The following is a 22,510-nucleotide window of genomic DNA, read 5'->3' as shown; positions in this document are numbered from 1 at the left end:
GGAAATGGCAGGTAACTTAGTCAATATTTTGCACCAGTCTTCGTGGTAGAGGACACTATAAACATCCCAAAGATATCAGATAAGCAAGGAGCTAGTGAGAGGAAAGATCTTGTAACGCACTCTATCACGAGGGACAAAGTATTTACAAACTAATGGGACTAAAGGCAGACAAAGACTTGATGGCCTGCATCCAAAGGTTTTAAAGGAAGTGGCTTCAGAGATAGTGGAGGCATTGGTCCAAATATTCCAGAACTCATTCGATTCCAGGAGCATCCCAGCCGATTGGGAAAACCATTAATGTGACGCCCCTGTTTAAGAAGGGAAGGAGACAAAAAGCAGGAAACTATAGGCCAGTCAGCCTAACGCCTGTTGGGAAAATGCTAGAGTCCATTATTAAGGAAGAAATAGAAGGACATTTAGAAAAGTTGAATGCAATCAAATGGTGTCAACATGGCCTTGTGAAAGGGAAATCATGTTTGACAAATTTGCTAGAGTTCTTTGAGGATAGAATGAGCAGAGTTGACAAGGGGGAACTGGTAGATGTGTATTTGAATTTCCAGAAGGCATTCAATAAGGTGCCACATAAAAGGTTATTGCACAAGATAAGAGCTCATGATATTGGGGGTAAAGTATAAGCATGGATTGAGGATTAGTTAACAAACAGAAGACAGTCAGGATTAATGGGTCTTTTTCAGATTGGAAAGACATAACTAGTGGAGTGCCACAAGGGTCAGCCCTAGGCTCTCAATTATTTGCTATCTATATTAATGAGATCATCCACTGCCAATTCCAGCATGATACCACCACCGCCACCACCAAACACATCTCTTTTTCTCTCCCCCATTCTGTAGTGACAATTCCTTCCAGGACACCCTGATTCACTACTCCATCACCCCCAACACCTCATCCCCTCCCCACGGCACCTTCCCATGCAATCGCAGAAGGTGCAACACCTGACACCTGCCCCTTTACCTCCTCCCTTCTCACCGTCCAAAGGCCCAAACACTCCTTTCAGATGAAGCAGCACTTGCATCTCCTTCAATTTGGTCTACTGCATCCGCTGGTCCCCTTGCGGTCTCCTCTACATTGGAGAGACCAAACGCAGACTGGGTGACAGCTTTGCGGAACATCTTCGACCTGTCCACAAGCATGACCCAGACCTGCCAGTCGCTTGCCATTTCAACACATCACCCTGCTCTCATGCCCACATGTCCATTCTTCGCCTGCTGCAATGTTCCATTGAAGCCCAACACAAACTGGGGGAACAGCATCTCGTTTTCTGTTTAGGCACCTTACAGCCATCTGGACTTAACATTGAGTTCAACAACTTCAAACCATGAACTCTCTCCTCCATCCTCACTCCCTTTTTCCACATTCATTTTTTATCCACTTTATTAATTTATCAGTAGTTTTATCCCCTTTTTAACCCATTTTCTATCTTTTTTTCCCCCTCCCCCATCCTCCACAGGGCCATCTGTTACTTGTTCCAAGTTCTTTCTCACAATGCTACCCCTGCTCTAATCACATTCTGCTTTCTTACCTTTATGCCACCTTTTTAGCACTGACTACCACCATCAACACTCCCTTTGTTTTTCAGTTCATGACATTTTTGTCAATCCTCCCCCTTTGTCCTCACCTATTGTTGGTCTTCTATCCAGCTGCACCTGTCCCACCCCCTTAAACTATATAAATTTCATCACACCTCCACTTCTCTTCAGCTCTGAAGACGGGTCATACGGACTCGAAACATTAACTGTTTCTCTCTTCACAGATGCTGCTAGACCTGCTGAGTTTTTCCAGCATTTTGTTTTTGCGGATGCTGGAAATCTGAAGCAGTATTTTCCTTTTATGTAATATATCCAAATTTGCTGCTGATACAAAAATAGGTGGGAGGGCATGTTGTGATGAGGACTTAAGGAATCTGCAAGGGGATACAAATAGGTTGAGTGAGTGGGCAAAAACTTGGCAGATGGAATTTAATGTGGGAAAGTGTGAGGTCATGCACATTGGTGGGAAAAATAAAAAGGCAGACTGTTATTTAAATAGAGAGTGAGACTCCAAAAAAGTGCACCACAGAGAAATCTGGGTGTTCTTGTGCATGAAACACAAATTTAGTGCACAGGTACAGTAAGTAATTAAGAAGGCAAATGGAATTTTGCCCTATATTACTAGGGGGTTGGAGTTAAAAAATAGGGAAGTCTTGTTACAACTGTACAGGGCGTTGGTGAGGCCGCGCCTCGAATACCGTGTACAGTTTTGGCCCTCGTATTTTAGAAGGGATATACTGGCATCAGAGGCAGTTCAAAAAGGATTCACTAGGCTGATTCCTGGGATGAAGGGCTAAACAGGTTAGGTCTTTATTCATTAGAGTTTAGAAGAATGAGAGGTGATCTTATTGAAATGTCCAAGATTCTGAGGAGGCTTGACAAGGTAGATGTCGAGATGTTTCCACTAGTGGGGGAATTTCAAACTAAGGGACATAGTTACAGAATAAGGAGACACTCATTTAAATCTGAGATACGAAGGAATTTCTTCTCAGAAGGAGCGAATGTCTGGAATTTTCTACCCCAGAGAGTTGTGGAGGCAAGATCACAAAGTATTTGAAGAGTAGGTAGGTAGATTTTTGAAATATCAGGAATTGAGGACAATGAGAAGCTGGCACGAAAGAGGAGTTGAGGCTTGGGGCAGATGAGCCATGACCTTATTGAACGGTGGGGCAGGCTCGAGGGGCCAAATCGCCTAGTCCTCGTATTTCTTATGTTCTTGACTACATACCCTGACTGATAACATCACTGGTGCTGGATGCCTGGGGATCCCCTTAACTTGGTTACAGATTCAAACTAACATTGAGAAAAGGGAAATCACATCGCAAAGATTGCTTTCTTTGAGGTCAAAGGCAAGTGCCATCACTTGACTGTTGACCAGGAAATCAAGGCCAACAAGTTAAACTTAGCCAATTCTCCAGGTTAATAGTGATGGGCAGCGGAATGGTCGTGAAATATGGCTGTACCAGAGAATAACTACTACAGTTCTTTTGATTTTTCATTTTGCCATCGAGGATGCTTACTTCAGTTTAGAGCTGCTTTTATTTTTGGGATATGGGTGTTGCTGGCTAGGATCATCTCTAGTTGCACTCAAAAAGGTGGTGGTAGGCCTTCTTGAACTGCTTCCAGTACAAATGAAGGTGTTGCCTGAATGATGATGTGTAGGAAGCTACAGGATTTTGACCCAACAGCAATGGAGGACCGGCAATATATGCCCAAGTAAGTATTGTGGCCAGGATTGTGTTTTGCCAAAAAAGGAGCTCTCGCCCAACGACCAGACAACCGGGGAAACCCCATCAGCTTTCTTAACCTTAACCCAAAATGTAACTGTGGTGCAGCATGCCATAATAGCCTACTGTTAATTCAAAACAGATTTTTTTGCCCAAAACACAATCTTCAAATTAAGCAATTTTAATAGAACAACACAGGAGGATGTTTTTGCATGGTTTCAGTTTGACCTAATAGAGAATACGTTTTGATTGAGAAATGAAAGGTTCCTTGTACTGCACTTCATGTATACGCAACATCACAAAGCATGTCACGGCCAGTGAAGTCCTTTGAAAGTATTGTCACAGGTAATGAAGACAAATATGTTTGCCAATTTGTGCACATAAATACTCTAAGTATCAAGGGTATAAATAATTAAAGTCTATTTAATTGCGTTGGTTGAGGGATAAATTCAGCAACAGAGGTGTAAACTACTTTAGCATGCTTTGCCAGGGAGTTTTCAGGTTCCTGGCATGAAGAGTGAGATTTCTGGTGCTGACTGGTTGCAGGCCAGATTCTTTCCTCTGTATGGGGAAGCTAATGGAGATGATCGCCATGGGCACTCCCTATTGCTTGTCCTAGAGACGTGAAAATAAATTATCAAAACACTGAATAACTTGGCTGTCTCTGAGGAAAAGGGGTGTTGGCATATAGAGAAAATATTGGACCTTTAGAAAATGACTTATCTGTGGAGAGTAAATTTTCCAGTGAGTTTTTTTTTTGTGCCCCAGAGAACTACTTAGCACCTGAAAGAAGAGATTGTGCACAGTCCAAAGCAAAAATTCTCTCTCAAATCCGTTTTGAATGGTTCTACCCAGAGCTGTGGAATTTAGCAAGAGTAAAATAGTCCATGTGAATTGTTTTTGAGGAATCTCTCTATCTACTAATGTAGAGTAAAGGGTTAACATCAGAAGCATGCATGATGCTGATGGTGGTAATGTCAGATCGCATGACTGAGAAGTAAGAAAGATCTGGAAGGAGGAGAAATTCCAAAGTTGTGTAGAGGTCCAAATGTGTAAACACTTGCTGTAAATAAAGAGTAATTATTTTGAGAAACTCGAACAGCATACTTTGGCAAATAGACTTTCTCAAACTCTTGTTTAGACCCCAACCACACAATGAAACATGGCGGCAGCGGATAAAAGACCCAGCAGACCTTAAAGAAGAAAGAGATACTCAAAGGTAGGACAAAAGGGGAAGAAATTAGATTCACCAAGACATTAGAACATCATGGGAGCAGCAGATACAAGCTGAAGCACGGATGCAGACATTGGACAGCAGTGAGCACAGGCCTGAAGCAGCAGCACAGCAACAAGAACAACTCTAGACTCAGCAGAAACATGGAATCCACACTACCACTCCAGAACCATTTCAAGTGTGCAGAAGGTTCGCAACAGGACCAGAGCTGGGCCAACTGGAGGAAAAGGTTCACAAGATACAGAACTGTTTCAGCCTTACACAAAAAAATTAGAGAAAACCAGGTCAGTATACTATACTATGCAGTAGGACCTATTGCTGATGATGTGAAAGCAAGGCAGGGATGAGGCTTCAACTACTAATGAAGTCCTGCAAGCTTTCCACTCTTAATTCAGCATCCGTCAGAATTTAATAAGAGGGCTAAATTCAATAAAAGAAAGCAGAAACCAGGCAAAAGCAAAGATTTGTTCATCAATTATCTCTGTAGGCTGGCAGGGAACTGTGATCATGGAATTTTAAAAGATGAGCTCAAGATAGAATCATAGATGCAGCATTATTTGATCTCTTACAGAGGATTTAAAATTAGTGAAAACGGTGCAGATGGCCGGACAAACAACATTCAGGAAACCGTATCGGGCGTTTGCTCTAGGGGAAGGAGAGGCCCCATGGAGAATATCGAGTAAGACCATTCGGTTTGTAGGCCATAAGAATTCCTAGGCCTGCCAAAAATGGGGGGTGGGGAGGAGCACCCCAACTGCCATTTTGCAATGTCTTCAGTGTGGTGGAAACAAACCATACAAGGGAACAGTATCCAGCGCAGGGAGGGGGCAGAGTGCCAAAGCTGTGGAAAAATAGGTCACTTCAAAGCAGTTTGTTGCTCAAGTGTGGACAGCTGAAAGAGGGAGAAAATTTTAAAAGAGCCACATACAAGAAGTGGAAGAACCACAAGCAAGGGAGCTAACCTTCCTGTTGGAGGTGAATGGTACTGAAGACAAGTATTGCAGTATGAAACTTGGAGTGGATGGGCACCTGGCAGAGCTTAAACTAGACTGAGGAGCAGGAATTTGTTTTGTCAGATGAAGCCAAATGGCTCAGACAGATTACATTGCAACCCTCATCTTTTCAATTTCACCCTTGATTTTGTCCAAGAGTGGGTGAGGGACTTTCCTCCAGTGTTTGGAGGCAAATTTGTTTAGCATCAGTGCTCTCCTGGTGGAACAACTTTAAAAGTGAAGGTCCAACTCATGGCAAAGCTGAAATATAGGAATGAGAAATCCTCAAACCCCACTCATTCAAAATCAAGGGAAGGGTGATCTCTACTAAGCAGAAAGGCATGCCCAAGACTGAAATTATACTATAAAGTGGACGAAGTTGGTGATGAGAAATGAACTTCGTTTCAAAATGAAGTTCCAAAATTGTTTACAGGCCTAAGGAAATTAAAGACAGAGGACCATATCACCCTCCATGCTGATGCTAAACCAATTTGCCTCCATACACAGAGGAAAGTCCCTCACCCACTCTTGGACAAAAGTAGAGGGTGAAATTGAAAAAATGTAGTGCGGGTTATCTCACCGGTCACCATGTCAACAAAATGATGGTCAGGAATGACTGTGGTCCCAAAGCCAAAGGCCCTATAAGAATCTGCATCGGTTTAACTCAAACAAATCTCTGGGGCATGAGATCCACCTGATGGCCTCAATGGTTGAAACTCTTGCCAAACTAGCCAAGAGCACTTTATTTACTAAATTGGATGCGAATAGTGAATTCTTGCAGTTGCCTTTGGACAAAGAATCCAGATTGCAGACCACATTTATAACACCATTATTGTATTAATAGATTGCCCTTTGGAATAACATTCACTCCAAAAGTTTTCCAGAAAACTCTTGTTCTAGAAGGCATGGAAAGAGTAATATGCCATATGGATGACATACTTGTCCATAGTCCCACAAGAGAAGAGCATGATAACAGACTCAGCAGTCCTGAGAGTCTTACGAGATACAGGCCTAACATTGAATGAAAAATTAGTTTGCCAAACCTATGATCAAATTTCTAGGTCACATAGTACAAGCCATTGGAATCACAGTTGGTCCACAAAACCCAAAAGTAATCAAAATTTCCACAGCCCAAGACCATAATGGAACTTCAAAGATTCTTTTGGATGCTGAACTAAGTAGGCAAGTTCCTGCCAAATCTAGCAGCGATCAGTGAGCCCTTGAGACAGCTGTTGAGATAGGATCAACCGTGGTGCTGGAATGCAGACCAGCAAAGTGCTTTTGAAAGGATGAAACCACTTTTAATCTCTCCTGAAATCTTGGCACATTATAATGCAGAATTACTGACCATAGCAGCAGCAGATGCATTGTCTACAGATCTCAGGCAGTTTTATTTCAATACAGGGTGATGGCGAGCATAAACCAGTCTACTGTACCTCCTAGGTCACTAGCAGAAACAGAACTGCGATGTGCCAAGATAGAAAAAGAAGCGTTGGCAACAATGTGGGCATGCAAAAAAATTTCAGACTGTTATGGGATTGCATTTCAAAATTGAAACAGGCCATAAGCAACTGGTCACCCTTCTGAACATGAAAGAAATTATGATGGTGCTGCCCAGAATCTAACGGTTCAGACTAAGAATGAGCTATGACTCCATCGAGGAGAGTACTGTGCAAGGGACATGTCAAAAAATGGCAGACACTGTCACACATGCCATCAGAAGGAACCAAACCAGAGGATTTGCACTTTTTCTTAATCACTCAGCACTTAACCAGCTACTGCGGGGAAAAGAAAATTGCAGGTAATAAAACAAGCCCAGCAATGAAATGAAGATGCCTCCAAATCTGAAAATATTGCCTGGAAGGATGGGCAAACTATGTCCCTCCCCACTATTCTGATTCAGCAATACTTTTCGAGCAGCACAAGCACCTCACAGTCATTGACAGCTTGCTAGCCTTCAATGAGAGAATAGTTAGACCAAAAACACTTCGGCTTGATATTCTTCAAATATTTCACCATGATCGTCAAAATGTCATGCAACAGCAATCAGTTTGGTGGCATGATTTCTAACCATCTTTGTTGTGCCGTAAACAGCCAAGAACAAAGATCCACTATTACCTTCTACTTTCCTATCAAGGCCATGGAAATGGACTTATTTGAATTAATGGGGAAAATCTTCCTTTATTGTCATTGATTACCACTCATGGTGGATTGTTCAGGCTGCATGGTATCACAGCAAATGCAATGATCCAATCCCTCGAACTTATGCAACACATGGCATCCCGGACATCATTGTGTCCAATAATAGGTCGCAATTTGCTAATGAGAGATTCTGCAATTTCACAAATGAATAGGGCTTCATTCATGTGAACAGTTCACCTTACTATCCTCAAGCAAATGGAGAAGCTGAGAGAAGGGTACAAACCATTAAAGATTTATTAAAGAGAAACAAACCGATTAATATAGATCTTCTGAATTATTGAATTTCACCACTACAAAAGGTTTCCCACCATCAGAGTTACTAATGAGTAGGAGATTGAGAACATAGATTCCATCTCTAGCGCAAAAACTCAAACCCAATATCACCACGACATTCACGGGATAAAACAGCACGAAGAACAGAGAATAAACCAGATTCGGAATTTTAATCATAGGCATAGATCATGTGAGTTACCAGTGCTAAAGCCCAGAGAGACCATGGGTCTGAGATCAATAGGAGGGTTCAATCACTGGGGGGTGGTGAAGAAAAGTTCACGACCAAAATTGTGCAGGATTGAAACAGACCAGAGTATCCTGAGGAAAAACTGCAGCACATTATCAGGATCGGAGTCTCTAAGGATATTAAAGACTTACTTACAAGCTCTATGGCTACCCAGGAGAAGACTCACACCAACAGCAAAGACCATACGGAATATCTCAACCACAAAAGGAGATTAGATCGAGACCAGGGAGAATTGGTCAAGGCGTCTCAGACTAACCCTGCGAAGTCTGAGACTTTGGGGGAGATGTAAATACGATGGGGATAAAGACTTGAGTGGGGTGGGGGGGGGGGGGTGGGAGATGTAGAGTAAAGGGTTAATATCAGAGGCATACATGATGCTGATACAATAATGTCAGATCGCATGACTGAGAGTTAAGAGATCTGGATGAAGGAGAAGCTCCCATTTTGTGTAGAGATCCAAATGTGTAAATACTTGCTGTAAATTGAGAAACTACAGACTCAAGCAGTATACTTTGAGAGAATAAACAATCCCCAAAACCCCTGTATAGATCTTAATCACACAAAAAAACAGTTAAGGTTGATGTCTAATTGGAATTTGTACACTTTAGCCATGAAATTTATGCAATTGTGTGTGACTGGACCATGTCATTTGGGAGCACATAACCTAACAGTTACTTTGTGCACTATGCTAATTGTGAATGAATTGTGTTGCACTACACTGCTGCTGTATGGGTAGTCTTTATATTTCTAAATTTGCCTATAGCAAATGTCTGAATGTAAAAGTGCAGTAGGTACATATTTAACTTGGATTTTTATCTTTTGCCTCAGTTCTGAAACCTTCAAGCCCTGAAGCTTTGTGTTTTTTAACAACTGCACAGCAGCTGTGGCCTTTCAGAGAAATTCCCATGTCCTTTATTTATCATGCAGTTTCTCCCTGGGTTTCCCCCATTTAAAGGTAATGATTCCTTTTGGGGTAATAGTTCCTGGTTGCCAGCACCTTTGCCCAAGTACTTTATTTTGTGTTGGTACTGTTCAGCTGTGGGAACCATCTGTTTCTATATGCTCCAAGCAGGAATCATAAGGTAGCAAGTGTGAGCAGAAACCTTACACTAGTCACCTCAGCTGAGAGCAGCTAATCTGGTACATACAGGCCAATGACTGAACCTGGAATTTTCTTCTGTTTTTCAGCCCTGTACTGTGGATTTCCCCAGTGATCAAATGACTGAACTTCCAGTATCTTAGTATTATGGCTTTGGACATGAAACATTTGCATTAGATTTTGACTAAGACTGTGATGTTAAATGGAGCTCATTAGTAACAGAATTATGGAATGGAAGCAGTAATTTTCAGATTTTGAGACTCAATCTGTTGTTAAAGTTGCTTTGCTGCTCAGCAAGATTGGGTTTAGCAATATATTTAACTGGCAGTCTTTTTTTAATGAAAAATCCTTGTGCTTTTTAATCTTCCTGCATTTATGAAGTGAGGACATATTAATTAGGAGAGATATGGAGCTATGTCCTTAAGTTCACCTGAACAGGCAAGAAAGAAAAACATATAAAGTTGAAACTACTGATAAATTTCAACACTGTACTGGTTAATTGAGTCCAGTAATCCCAAATCGGCTCTCCTAATTACACAACTGCCACTTACTATTTGAGCAAGGAGAAAAATGAAGAGATTTTTGTTTTCTCTTTTCTACATTGGTTTAAAAAAAAAGCACTCACCTATATGGGTTTCACAAATTTTTCTCAAATAGAATATTTCTCTAGGTTTCTCCTATGCCAAGGAAGTTCAGAACGAGTCTGAAATTAGCTGGTAATAATGAAACGATTTAATTCTAATGCTTTTTGTCATGTGCTGTTGTTGCAGTCTGTTTGATCTGTGTTCTGTCTAATTGCAGATTGTACAGTGGGTGTATGTAAAACAGGATGGCCCAGGAGACAAATCAAACACAGGTGCCCATGCTGTGTACCACGGGCTGTGGTTTCTATGGCAACCCACGAACCAATGGAATGTGTTCAGTTTGCTACAAAGAGTATCTACAGAGACAGCAGAACAGTGGCAGGATAAGCCCACCAGGTGAGTCAGGAAGCTTCAGCATGGAACACCATGGGAAACTTCTCCAAATGGGGCAGGGAAACTTTCTGCTTTTCGGGTAACTTTTTTCTTTATGCATTTGTGATAAACCAAGAATTTAAAAAATTGTCATATAATTTTCTGCCAAAATGTTGAGGTTGATGGCATTCACAAAGGCTACAGAAACTTCAGGCAAGGGCAGTTGTGAGTTAAATGTGAGGACTCAAAAATTGCTTTCCAAGATGTGCCACTATGCCGTTAGCTCTGCAGAAAGTGTTTTTCTCTGCACAATATGAAGTTGCTGTATTTGCGCAGTAGTTATGAACTAACCCACCACAGAAATTTAAGTTTTGTCCAAGTCCCCTTTTACCAGTGTAAGAAGTGTTCATTACTGGCAAAGAAAAGCTCTGACACACACAACCAGCTATTAGATGTGCAGAGTCTCCTTTTATGTTTTAATTGCTGCTGGAGATTTAAAAAAAAATGTAAAATTTAAAATTACAATTTTTACTTTCTCTTCTCAATCCAATCTTTCTTTCCCTTTTTATTCATCTCTCTACCTGATTTTGCATTGAATTCACACATTCTAATGTAGCACTTCCAGTTTAGTCGTTGCCCTGTCAATTTCATAACCTATCAGTCTGGTTAAGGAAGCACACACTTGCTTACCCTGTTTTCGTATCCCAGGCGCCCAGTTTCCCTCACTGACATTGTCAGCTTGCTCTTCCAGCAACTTGCTAAACAAACAAAACATAACCTGAAATGAGCGAGTCTAATAACGAGTGCAATTTGTTGCCGTGCCACAACAAATCATATGGACCATTATACTTTTTCATGGTTAAACTAAAGATGCTGACTTCTTGTTGGAGGAACATTGCAGAAACGAACTAGTGAATCTGTTCTGTTTGAAACTGATCTTCAGCCTAAACCAGACATCAAAATTGAGTGTAATTGGCATTCGGTTTAAAACAATAGCCACAAGGAGGCTTGCTTTGGGGCGTTAAATTTGACTATACTCAAAGTTGACCAAAAATGTTTTGCTTATGTCTATAGTATGGGAAATATTTGCAATGTTTTTGTGTGAAGTAAACATGCGCGCGCGCGCGCGCACACATGTGCACGTGCGAATAAACCCTAAAGATAGCATGTGCTATTACAAGTAGATTTCTTTCTGCCCTTTATCAGTTTTTTAAATTTTAAGTGTTAGAACTAAGATTAAAAATTCAGCACTGTACTTCTGATGCTATGACTGGAGCTTGCTTTATTTGGCTCCTACTTAATGGGTTCTAGATGAAAGTTACTGGACTACGCTTGGCATGTAACTGGACTTTTTCACCCCAGTTCACTGCCCTCCAGGTTGGTCGCTATAGTTTGAAACTATGGTTGGATCCGGCTGTAGCTCTTTAACCTTCTCTATCTGGAGAACTAGGTGCAGCAGTTAGCCTGCCAAAGCATTGCCAGTATGGTGCTAACAGTATTTAATCAGTGGTCTTGCATTTAATATAAAATTTGATGTAACTGAAAAGGGGAAGTGCAAGGGGACATGTATATTTTCAGAGCCTTGCAGCATATGGAACATGTTTTGTGGGCAGAGAAGAAAGAAATGATGTGACATCTTCCAAATGTATTCAAAATTGTGTCTTTTGAAGGTTAAGGCTTGTCTGAATGTTATGTTTGTAAATTCATATATATGGCTACCTACAAGTTGTTTCCTGAAAATAGTTCTTTAAGAAATAACAATTGTTATGTTGAAAGGCTTTCCTCTTCCAACAAAACAAAGAAAAAGACAGGGTGGCAAAGCTAGTTTTGTTATATAAGCAACCATTACTTGGAGCTAAGTAGTTGTGATGTCAAGGTTCATGAAGAAAAATATCCCTGGGATTGAATTAATGCAACAAGTTTATTTTAGTTTCTTTATGTGAAATTAATTCAGCTCAGTAAGATGGGATGTCACTGGCTCTCTTGGCAGCCTTAAGTTTTTTTAAAATTGTTTTAAAATTCTCCAGGAAGCTGGAATTTTGTCAACACCAGTAACTTGTCTGTACAGTATCTGATTACATAGAAATCTGCCCATGCTTTCAGTTTGAGCCTGCCACACCTCTCAAGCTTGAAAACTTGGAAGCTTTTGCTCTTAAAACTTCTTGCACCTGGGCAACTGATCAAAGTTTACTCTTAGTTGGTCAAAAAACTGAGCAGCATTCCCAGCCCTCCAGGCTTAGATTAAAGAGCTGAAGTTGGAGTCCACTTGCTTACACTGTAGAAAGGAACTGACATGAGCTTTGCAGGCTGCAAATTAAATAACTTGTGGGGCAAATTAGGCCCATAAACTGCATCCTGGATATTGGCCTAATCAACTGACTGAATAACAAATAGCCTTATTGTGATTACAGTGCACAAATAATAGAAACAGAATTACCTGGAAAAACTCAGCAGGTCTGGCAGCATCGGCGGAGAAGAAAAGAGTTGACGTTTCGAGTCCTCATGACCCTTCGACAGAACTTGAGTTCGAGTTCAGGAAAGAGCTGAAATATAAGCTGGTTTAAGGTGTGTGTGTGGGGGGCGGAGAGATAGAGAGACAGAGAGGTGGAGGGGGTTGGTGTGGTTGTAGCGACAAACAAGCAGTGATAGAAGGGTCATGAGGACTCGAAACGTCAACTCTTTTCTTCTCCGCCGATGCTGCCAGACCTGCTGAGTTTTTCCAGGTAATTCTGTTTTTGTTTTGGATTTCCAGCATCCGCAGTTTTTTTGTTTTTTTGCACAAATAATAGAGTTCATTTGGAATTTTATTTATGTGTATATACTACAACCTTTCTGCATTTTTAGGCCATATCTTTCCCTCATGGCTAACTGGATTTTGGTTTTATCTTTCCCTTTCCTTGTAATAATACTTTTCAGTATTACATTTTTTTTTTTAAGGTCTCTGAGATATGCATGTGAACTAATTGATGAACTCTACTTTGCCAGGCAATTGTTTTCTCTGTTAATGCATCTTTTTTGCTAATTCTCTCATTTCCTTCTGAAAGCAGTGACTGGGTAAGATTAAACTGTGTACATTTAACAGGCTATTTGACTGATTGGAAAGGGAAGAAAGATGTAGACGTATTGCAGCCATGCCAAATCCTGCTTTCAACCCCAATATTTGTACATGTGTGCATTTTTAACAAAGATTGCTGTATATTGATCAGGAATCCTGGCTAATTTTTCCCTCCTTCAATCCCAGGATATTGATTGTAGAACCCCTCATGCTATTTCAGCTAACTCAACATACACCATGTGTCAGACCCGGGATCTTCCTAGTCTGTACAGCAAAGCTACTCGCTGGATAAATTCATTTAATTGGAAGAAAGTTATATATCAAAGGATATGGCTTTCAAAGATTTAACCATTAACAATTAACGGATGTGTAAAAATATGTAGCGGTTTTCACCTTTGTCAAATTGACTGTTGAGAGGGAAGAGGTGAGTATATGTTTTAAATAAATTGTGGGATAGGTTTGCCAGGTGCAATGTTAGAAATTCAGTTATTTATTTGTTGTATTCCTTCAGTGTGTAGAGTTGCTTATACTCCCTGCCTGAGGGAATATAAGATGTACATGTAATGCTTTTTGCCCTTTTCTGCATGTTTCTCGAATTTTGGTTCACATTCTGGTAAAGTTGCACTAAAAAGATAAATTGATAGGTTTCCTTCTTTGTCAACTCTATCAACTGCAATGAATCCAACTAGCACTTAAATCACAAAGTTACAATTCTTTGACTAACAAATGCATCGGTGGAGTTATTTTAGAAGTTGTTGTACATTGTGTTGTGGTTCAGTTGAATGAGTTGGTATTAAAACTTTCTTTACCCAACAGCAGCTAGTGCGGTCAGTAGTAACAGCAATTCAAGCACAGAGTCCATCCCTGTTCAGTGCACAGAAGGAAACCCTGAAATATCTGCAGATGCCTCTAATGCCACATGTGTCAAAACTAGGTATGTCCATTATTATTCGTGAGATTGGGTTGACCAAGTAGGATTATAGTGAAACATAAGTGTGACAATTTCAAAGTCACTTTTTTTTAATCACTCCGGTTCTTGCTCACTGTCCCTGCCTGAAAGTACTGAACGGTGCTGGGTTATGATTCCCTGCCTTCCTACAATACCCAATGCACAGTATGTAGCCTAGATTTCCTGTCCCCAAGCATGAAACATAGGTACTTACTTTAAGACTTTGCTAATTATCTCCATACAGGCTGGAAACCAAACCTTGGACCCTTCTGGCCTGTGTGGCTCAGTTACATGCTGGCTAAAATTCAGACAGATGCCCTTGGTGTAGAAGTGGATTAAGTTTGGAGCTTTCCTTCACATCTGGCGTGTAGATTACCTGGAAGTGCTTAATTGTGTTCATGTTGCGGTTCATCTACCCTCCCTAGCATAATTACTTATAATTATAAATTGTTTTAAAAACTGTGTACACAAAAGTCTGAAGGATAATGAGTGCCTGGCCGGAAATTTAGTCTTGGGTTTGTGGATTTTCATGAAGCAGTCACTGTATGCGTAGTGGGGGAGACAGTGGCCTGTTGTTAATGTCACTGGACTAGTAATCCAGAGGCCCAGGCTATTCTCTAGGCACGTGGGTTCAAATCCCAACACAGCAGCCGATGGAATTTAAATTCAATTATAATCAAATCTGGAATTGAAAGCTCGTCACAGTTGTGGGGACCATGAAACTATCATCGATTGCTGTAAAAACTTATCTGGTTCATTAATTCCCTTTAGGGAAGGAAATCTTCCATCCTCTCCTGGTCTACATGTGACTCCAGACCCACAGCAATGTGGTTGGCTCCTTGACTGCCCTTTGAAATGGCCTAATAAGCTGCTACTTGTAATATGTTGGCATTTTGCTAATCCGCACTTGATGACATTTAGAATTCTGTTTCTAGCACTCCAGTAACACAGCAGATGACAGCAATGAGTATCTCGCAAGATGAGTCGAGCACTGAGACAGAGGGAGCTCTAAAAGTTGAAGTCGTCACAGCATCAGGTTGGTTTCTGTCCTCTGAAGTAAAATTGCTCAGTGTTTTGAGTACAAAGACTCGCCGAAAATAAGCAGGGAAGCAATAAGTTGAGAAATAGAAGTAAGTTTGGGTGGGTGTGTTTTCGCTTTTTTTAAAAAATCAATCAGTATTTATGAGAAAGATATACTAAGTAGGGAAATATTCATAGTTTTAATCTGGTTATGGTGTTCATGCTGGCAGAACTTAATACTATTCTAGTGTTCCTGTGTACTGAAATCAGTAGGTAGGAAAAGGAGTTCAGTTATATCTTGGCTGATCTGCATTTTAACTCCATCTACTTACCTTGGTTCCATAACGCTTACTAGTCTTAGCTAATAAAAATCTTACCTAATTTCAGTTTTGAAATTTTCATTTGTGCTTTAGGAGGAGAATGTTCCAGATTTTCATTACCCTTTTGTTTCTGATATTACCCTTAAATGGCCTAGTTCCAAATTCACAGTAATGCCCCCTTACTTTGGACATCTCTACCAGAGGCAATAGTTTTTCTCTCATCTCTTTTGATCACCTTAAGCACCTCAGTGACACCATCTCTAATCTTCTATATTCAAGGGAATTAAAGCCTGGCCTATGTAACATGTCCTCATAACTTAACCCTTTCAACCCTGGTAATGAGCTACTTTTACATTATATATCTGATTCTGGGAGCTTGTGTTCTATACCATTTGACCTTTGTCTACAAGTGCACTGCTGGTTTATGGAGATAATCTGCATGCTGAGCTTCCTGAATCCAAGCAACTAGTATTTCTGAACCACTTTTAAAACTATGGTGCATATTTTTGTAAAATTACTTAATTTTATAACAGGTTAAAATAAAAATTTTAGTTGTCAGAACTCGTAGTCCACCTTCTCTCCTGTGAGCTTCTTGTAATTATGCTGCAAACATTTGTCATCAGAACAAACTTACTCTCATGGATGTTATATTACCAGTTGCTGTGAATGTAGAAACTGCAGAAAGTTCCACAGAAGGAGAGGAGAAGGTTCCAGAAAAGTCAAAACCCAAAAAGAATAGATGTTTCACTTGCAGGAAGAAGGTTGGATTGACTGGTAAGGATAATGTAACCCCACGGATTCCATGTAATCTTGGTGTAACAAGGTAGTGTAATTTGAACTTGAATTAGAGTTATGGCATATATTTGTGCTCCTGAGTCGGGAACGTAGAGTTGGGACATTTCCCGGCTCCACAAACCTGGCCTTGGAATGAGTGTGGAGGCTGCTGATGCAAAGGTGGGCTGGCTGGAAGGCTTACCTCTGTGCTGCAGCGCTTAGTCAAAGTTCAGAGAAAAAATCCCTCCAGCCCTCAACCCCCACACACGCTTCCTTGTGCCCATAACCCCATACCCATGTCACTTCAGTAACATGCCTTGACAGCTTGATGGTTCCCTTTGACAATTGGTCTTGACAGTGCCCTCCTTGGCAGTTCTGATGCGCTGCCTTGACAGGTGCTTCTGACAGTTCCAATGAGTTTATCCACTTTTTAAGCACATTTATGCTGACTTTTAACATTTCCAGAGGATGACTGATCTCCCCTAAAGGTGCCCTGAGACCAGATCCAAAGGGGTACCCTGGCTATCCAAACGAATCCACGAAGTTCAGACCTGCTCTTACCTGGTCTAATCTGCACAGTCTGGGTTTCCCACTACAGTGATTTCTCTGCCATGGCGCAAATTCCAGTACAAAAGTAGAGGAGAAACATTTGCCACTTTTTCTAGGTGATTGGCATTTGCTCATTCTCGTACCACACAAAATACTGTTTAATTGTTCGCTCCTGAAATAAGCAATTGTATATCTGTATTTCCATTGATCTCATTTTGGATTACAGCAAAATTCACATCAGAGACCATTAAAGGCGCTAATTCAGAATGTGATATACTTTAATGTACCCTTGAGCTTTGCAGCTAGAGATGTTTTTACCAACATGTCTGACTCTAATGGGCAACTAATGAAGTGTGATAAAAACAAAAAATTGCAGATGCTAGAAATCCAAAACAAAAACAAAAATACCTGGAAAAACTCAGCAGGTCTGGCAGCATCGGTGGAGAAGAAAAGAATTGACATTTCGAGTCATGACCCAGTTTCCAACGCAAACTGGAGGAACAGCACCTCATCTTCCGACTAGGCACTTTACAGCCTTCCAGACTGAATATTGAGTTCAACAACTTTAGATCTTGAACTCTCTCCTCCATCCCCACTCCCTTTCTGTTTCTTCCCCCTTCCTTTTGTTTTTTCCAATAATTTATATAGATTTTTCTTTTCCCACCTATTTCCATTATTTTTAAATCTTTTATGCCCCCTCCACCCCTACTAGAGCTATACCTTGAGTGCCCTACCATCCATTCTTAATTAGCACATTCGCTTAGATAATATCACCAACTTCAACACCTCTGTGTTCTTTTGTCTGTGACATCTTTTGATTATCTGCTCCTATCACTGCTTGCTTGTCCCTACAACCACACCACCCCCCTCCACTTCTCTCTTTTTTTCCCCCCGCCCCCCACCTTAAACCAGCTTATATTTCACCCCTCTCCTTGGATTCAACCAGTTCTGCTGAAGGGTCATGAGGACTCGAAACATCAACTCTTTTCTTCTCCGCCGATGCTGCCAGACCTGCTGAGTTTTTCCAGGTAATTCTGTTTTTGTAATGAAGTGTGATGCTTGATATTGATCTGAGTACAATGGAGGTGGTGCTGAAATTCATGAAATTAATGCCTGTCCTGTGGATTCTTTCAAGGACCCTGAAGGCTTAAGATAAATTCTGGTTTCAAGCTGGGCTTTTAAAGCATATTGAAAAGTCTACAAATAAAATTTAGGGTTGGCGACTGTGCTCAGGTCCACTTTAAAATGAAGCCAAATGCTTTTAGAAAATGAGCTTTTACCAAAATCTTTTGTCCAGCTGCACACTGTTCTGAAGCAGTTTCAAAGAATAATGTGCTGTCCTATGGACAATATGGATATAAAACAAATGTGTGGATAAAAAAAATACTTTGACTTGTTTTAGTGGGAGCTCATGTTTGTCATGAATGTGTACTTAAAAGTATTATAGTGTTTATAATTGTTTTCTCATTTTTTGGCTAACATAGTGAATAAGAAGTACATGTTAGATGAATATTCAAACATTTACTGCATTGCTTTGAAGTTTAGACAATTTTGTTTGTGTCAATGATCTATGTCTACATGAAATATTTATAATCTTGGGATATTTTTCTCTTTGTTTTCTTCCACTCCTTCCTTTTGTCCCCACCATTTCACTGACCAGTGACCTCAGCTGCTACATTAGTTTCAGTTCAATTATCCAACAAGGCCTAATTTCAGCACCTATGTCTTATGGTCTAAGTTAGTTTTCAACTTCAATTCTACCATCAGTCCTTTGTTGAATCCCAGCACCAATGTACGCCAAATCATACTTTTTACAGAGTTGAACTGAAGACAAAACTGCTTTTCTTAAGGTTTCCCGTACACTTCTCTCCCAACAGGATTTGATTGTCGTTGTGGAAACCTTTTCTGTGGACTTCACCGCTACTCTGACAAACACAACTGCCCTTATGATTACAAGGCTGAAGCAGCAGAGAAGATCCGGAAAGAGAATCCCATTGTGGTGGCTGAAAAAATTCAGAAATTATGAACTGCTATATTGTAGCAAGACTTTCATGTGGGAAAATCCAACATGGTATCTTGAAGAGCCCGGCTTAAGACAAAACCTGTTTTTGTGCAAACAAATAGGCATGAGATTGGCAGATGGTTTAGTCAATGGCTTGCTGCTGATGGAAATTTGCCTTGTGGTACAATGAAGAAACTATATTATCAAGTATAGAAACTTAACCAGCAAAGGAACAAGGTGCGCTGTACCACACAAGCAGTCCTTTTTCAGCAGTGGCCTTTTGACTGTGCCTTCTGTCTTAATAATCTACTGAGATCAAGTCTGCAGGGAACCAGGCCAGTGTACCCATGTATGTGCCTGTAGGTACTTATGCCCCTTTACAGGAACCTGAGTAATGACCTCATTGGCATGCTCCTTTTTTAATGAGCTGTGAACTTGTGTATGTTTGATCTGGGTGATATGTACCTCTTTTCCCCTCAGGTAATTACCGATGTATTGCAGGCATCTGGAGTTGTGCAATACTCTTGAGACTGAATGATGGACTTAGAAGCTACCATGGTACACAAGAGAAGAGAAGATGTTGAAATCGATCTAATAAACTGATTCATTTAACTTTTAACTTTCGAAGCTAAAAATGGCAACTATCATACACTATCCTGTGTATCATGGCTGCTTTGAGTTCAAACAAAGGTGCATTCACACAGGTAAGTATAGATATGCTATTCATAACACAATTTCTAAAAAGGTATTTTTTTATGGGTCTATAGGGCAAGCAGGTTAGCCAACGGGGTCATTACCCAGACAAGTCAGAGGGACAGTATCTCTTTTTGGTTAGTTTTCTGTGTCCTGGATTTACTGTGATGGATTATATCAACACAACACAACCTACCTTTTAAACATGAACATATTTGTGGAAATCTCTACACCATGGCTTTAACACAGAGAAAAAAAATCCAGGCCTGACATGACTTTTTTGCAGTATTATTGAAATGGCCTTTTATTGAGTTTTGAATGAATAACATTGGGTCTATCAGAGCCAGATTTATTTTAAATTGAGCCAAAATCAGAGCAAGAAAAAGTGATTCTGTCTCTAATGAGATGTGACACTGGTTCGGGTGTGGTCCGGTTCACTGCACACTTCAAGCTGAGCTACATGCAAATAAATTGCAGTGTTGCAGTCTTTTACCAGTTTTCTTTTCTCCTTTTAATAGCTATTTCAGCTTTGATAGTTATTCACTTTGTAACAATGTACAGTTTAAACTTGTAAATTGGTAAGGGATGTGGGTGGAAGACATATATTGATGATTGAGTGCTTTGGGTGCTAGTTGTGTGCTTTTCTTTCCCTTCATTATTTTTCTCCTTTTAATGAAAGTATGATATAAAATGATAATATATTGTAGTTTGCTTGGATTGTGTGGTTTTAGTTATTTTAGTCTGGATTTCTGAAGTTTTGACCAGATGTTGTGCACATGCTCCAACTGTAGCCTTTCACTATCTATTGCACCAAACCAAGAGACTGATCTGTTAGCGTTGTATCTGCTGTTGCCCACTCTTCTTGGTCCAATCACAAAGTATGGGGGAAATAAGTTGAAATGCTGACCCAACCACCCAACATGATGCATCGAAATTTGGTCTTGTAGAATCCCATTGAATTTGACAGGCCATATTCTCGTTGTGTGCTTAAAGGGAAAGTACATTCTCGTGAAATGGCCATAATCATAATTCAATGCATCATGATGGATAGAGAATCACAAAGGGGGAAAGCAACCCAGAGTTCATATTGGGTGGACAGAACCTCAGAGCAAAAGAAAAGATGGGACACATTGATAAGTGTACAGATAATTCTTCATCCAAATTAGGATTGAGGCGACTGTGTAGAATACACTTCTGTTTTAAGCTTCACAAAATCCATGCTTTGGCAAATTTTTAAAAATTATCTTCCCTCAAAGTTTTTGTGGTTTGGTCAGATTCCCTCCTTCACAAATCTTAAGACTAACTTGAATTTTATTGAATCAAATGCAGAAAATGACTTTCCATTTTGTTGGCCTTTCTGTGCTGGATTCTCATTGCATAAGGGAAACAATGCAAATCTAAATCTGCTGTATTCTAATAGACACCAGCAATATTAAGTAGGTAAAACACTTAATTTTTGAAAACAAACAATAGCTCCTATGCAATTGAAATATGTACTCCAATCAAAATGACTTTTAAACTGCCAAATGCAACCAATAAAAAGCAGCTTCTTACAAATTTTGTTAATGTTAAATGTATTTACAGTATTGTAGGTATGCATTAAATCAGATCAGTATTGCACCTCTCTTCCAAACTGCACCTATTCAGTCTCTCAGAATTGCTGTAAAGTGTCACCTCTCACTTCCTCATCTAGATTTTTATGATGTACAAACTTGAGGGGATCATGTTAGACATAGTTTTTTGTCACCCTTTGTTTTGGTCCGGTTTTTCTTTCATTTCCACTAACCTCAAGATACTCCTATGGAGCTTTGTGTCCTGATGTTGCTGGCGTACATTTTTGGTGGAGTAGGTGTGTTTGCAACCCCAGCACACCACTGTTTGACAGCTACCTACTAGTGCAGCTTGCAATGGAGTTGCAGTTATATTCATGTTGGAAATTAAGTAAAAGTATGTTGTACCTCAAGTTTTGAAAATTTACATATTTGTCAACATTTGCAAAAGAATAATGAAGATGAAATATTTCTTAAAGAATATTCAATTTTGGGATCGCAGCAGAATACCAAACCAGGTCAACTCTACAGAAAATTTAAAAATGTGAACCAACTACCATGTTTTATTATAAAAACCTATTTCTTTTAAAATCAGTTTTTTTTAATGTATGAACAGAGGGGTTGTCTGTCTTGAAGCCGTCTTTATACAAATTTTAAAAGAGCAGATTAAACAAATTTTCTTTGTACTGTATAATTTTATAAATTCATATCACCTTTTTTGTGTGTTTCAATGTGCATTATGATTGTGAATGGAAGAAATAGACATCCACTTGTTAATCACATTTTTGGGGGGCATTTTATTTTTTTATGCTCTGTTTTCAGAATTTCCTTTCTTACAATATTCTTAATTGTTCTTGCCATTATCAAGTGAATTGGCTATTTCTGCCCTCTGAGAAGATGTTGCCCATCCACAAAATGGATGCTGCCCATGCAAATGAGATTAATGTCAAAAGGAACCATGGTTGATCAAACTACCAGTACAGTTAGTTCACAACACTTACTGTTTTAACTGGGGCACTATTGACAAAAGAGAAACTTCCAATTCCAGTCTACTCCTGTTGATTCAAAGTTTATTTTCTTAATTTAATTTTCCAAGTAATATGAATAAAGCATTTTAATAAAACGGCACAGAAGCTTTTATTTAGAACATTTGCAGTTTGAACTAATGTAAGTTGAATTAAGGGTCCTAGACTGTACATAGCAACTTACTGTGGCTCTCAAACACCCTAAAGTTCTTTTAAATACAATAAAATACTTTGAGGTGATTGTCCTGCATGCCAGCGAGTTTCCACACAGCAAAATGCCCACAAAGAGCAGCTGG

At 39.9% G+C, this 22,510-nt stretch overlaps 1 protein-coding gene across 3 annotated transcripts in view; it reads left to right on the top strand.

Moving 5' to 3' along the window:
• Positions 1-21,196, top strand: part of LOC121286856 (AN1-type zinc finger protein 5-like) — a 33,853-nt gene extending 12,657 nt beyond the window's left edge. The window contains exons 2-6 of one of the 3 annotated variants that reach the window (XM_041203999.1): positions 10,123-10,301; positions 14,149-14,266; positions 15,217-15,317; positions 16,279-16,395; positions 18,822-21,196. In XM_041203999.1, the coding sequence (XP_041059933.1) occupies positions 10,151-10,301; positions 14,149-14,266; positions 15,217-15,317; positions 16,279-16,395; positions 18,822-18,970 (636 nt within the window). In that variant the 5' untranslated portion in view covers positions 10,123-10,150 and the 3' untranslated portion in view covers positions 18,971-21,196. Of the gene's footprint in view, positions 1-10,122; positions 10,302-14,148; positions 14,267-15,216; positions 15,318-16,278; positions 16,396-18,821 lie in introns of those variants that run through there. The other 2 variants (XM_041204000.1, XM_041204001.1) reach the window with 2 other exon arrangements.
• Positions 21,197-22,510: the final 1,314 nt, after the last annotated feature.

This window comes from Carcharodon carcharias, chromosome 14 (assembly GCF_017639515.1).
Source record: "Carcharodon carcharias isolate sCarCar2 chromosome 14, sCarCar2.pri, whole genome shotgun sequence".
NCBI lineage: Eukaryota > Metazoa > Chordata > Chondrichthyes > Lamniformes > Lamnidae > Carcharodon > Carcharodon carcharias.
Note: the sequence above shows the minus strand (reverse complement) of the source record. Positions and strands in the feature narration are given on the sequence as shown.